A 490-nucleotide genomic window follows, 5' to 3' on the forward strand; every position below is an offset into this window, starting at 1 on the left:
AACTTCTTGCTGATCATTTGTTTTCTGCGAGGCTCGACTCTATGGACTCTCTAAAGTCTTCCGCGTCAGCCCTCCACGGGTCCCACTGTTCTGCATTGAACTTCGATGAGGCAGGTTCGCAGAACAGGGCTTCCTTCAAGCCGACCACCATTCGAGCTGGAGGGCGGGAGCCTCTTCTATAGTACTCCAGCGCCACACTCAGCGTGCGCGCAACCTCTGCATTTCTCGTGGATTTATCATTGATAAGGAACGATTGCTTTGGGGTGAACCTTATACCTTCTGTTCGACGAACTAAACGAGGCAACCAAACATCCTTCAGCGAGGGGTCCCCCAGTACTTCTGTTGCACAGTACAATGTATCGAAGACAATAAAAATCGTCCCTAGTGTTTCTATAGCATACAGAGGGTACCCCTGTCTGCAAGATAAAGGCATCCTCCCCAATGCATACCCGCACAGGCGTTCTGTTTGCGTTACAAGTTCGTCTAAATC

General features: G+C 50.0%; 1 protein-coding gene across 1 annotated transcript in view; it reads right to left on the bottom strand.

The window, feature by feature from the left end:
* Window positions 1-13: 13 nt before the first annotated feature.
* EMH_0096890 (uncharacterized protein) overlaps window positions 14-490 on the bottom strand; it is a gene marked incomplete at both ends in the record, with an annotated part of 1570 nt that continues 1093 nt past the window's right edge. The window contains one exon of the mRNA XM_013502460.1: window positions 14-416. Within this exon, the coding sequence (XP_013357914.1) occupies window positions 14-416 (403 nt within the window). The remainder of the gene's footprint in view (window positions 417-490) is intronic.

This window comes from Eimeria mitis, genomic scaffold (assembly GCF_000499745.2).
Source record: "Eimeria mitis Houghton genomic scaffold, Emh_scaff9296, whole genome shotgun sequence".
Classification (NCBI taxonomy): domain Eukaryota; phylum Apicomplexa; class Conoidasida; order Eucoccidiorida; family Eimeriidae; genus Eimeria; species Eimeria mitis.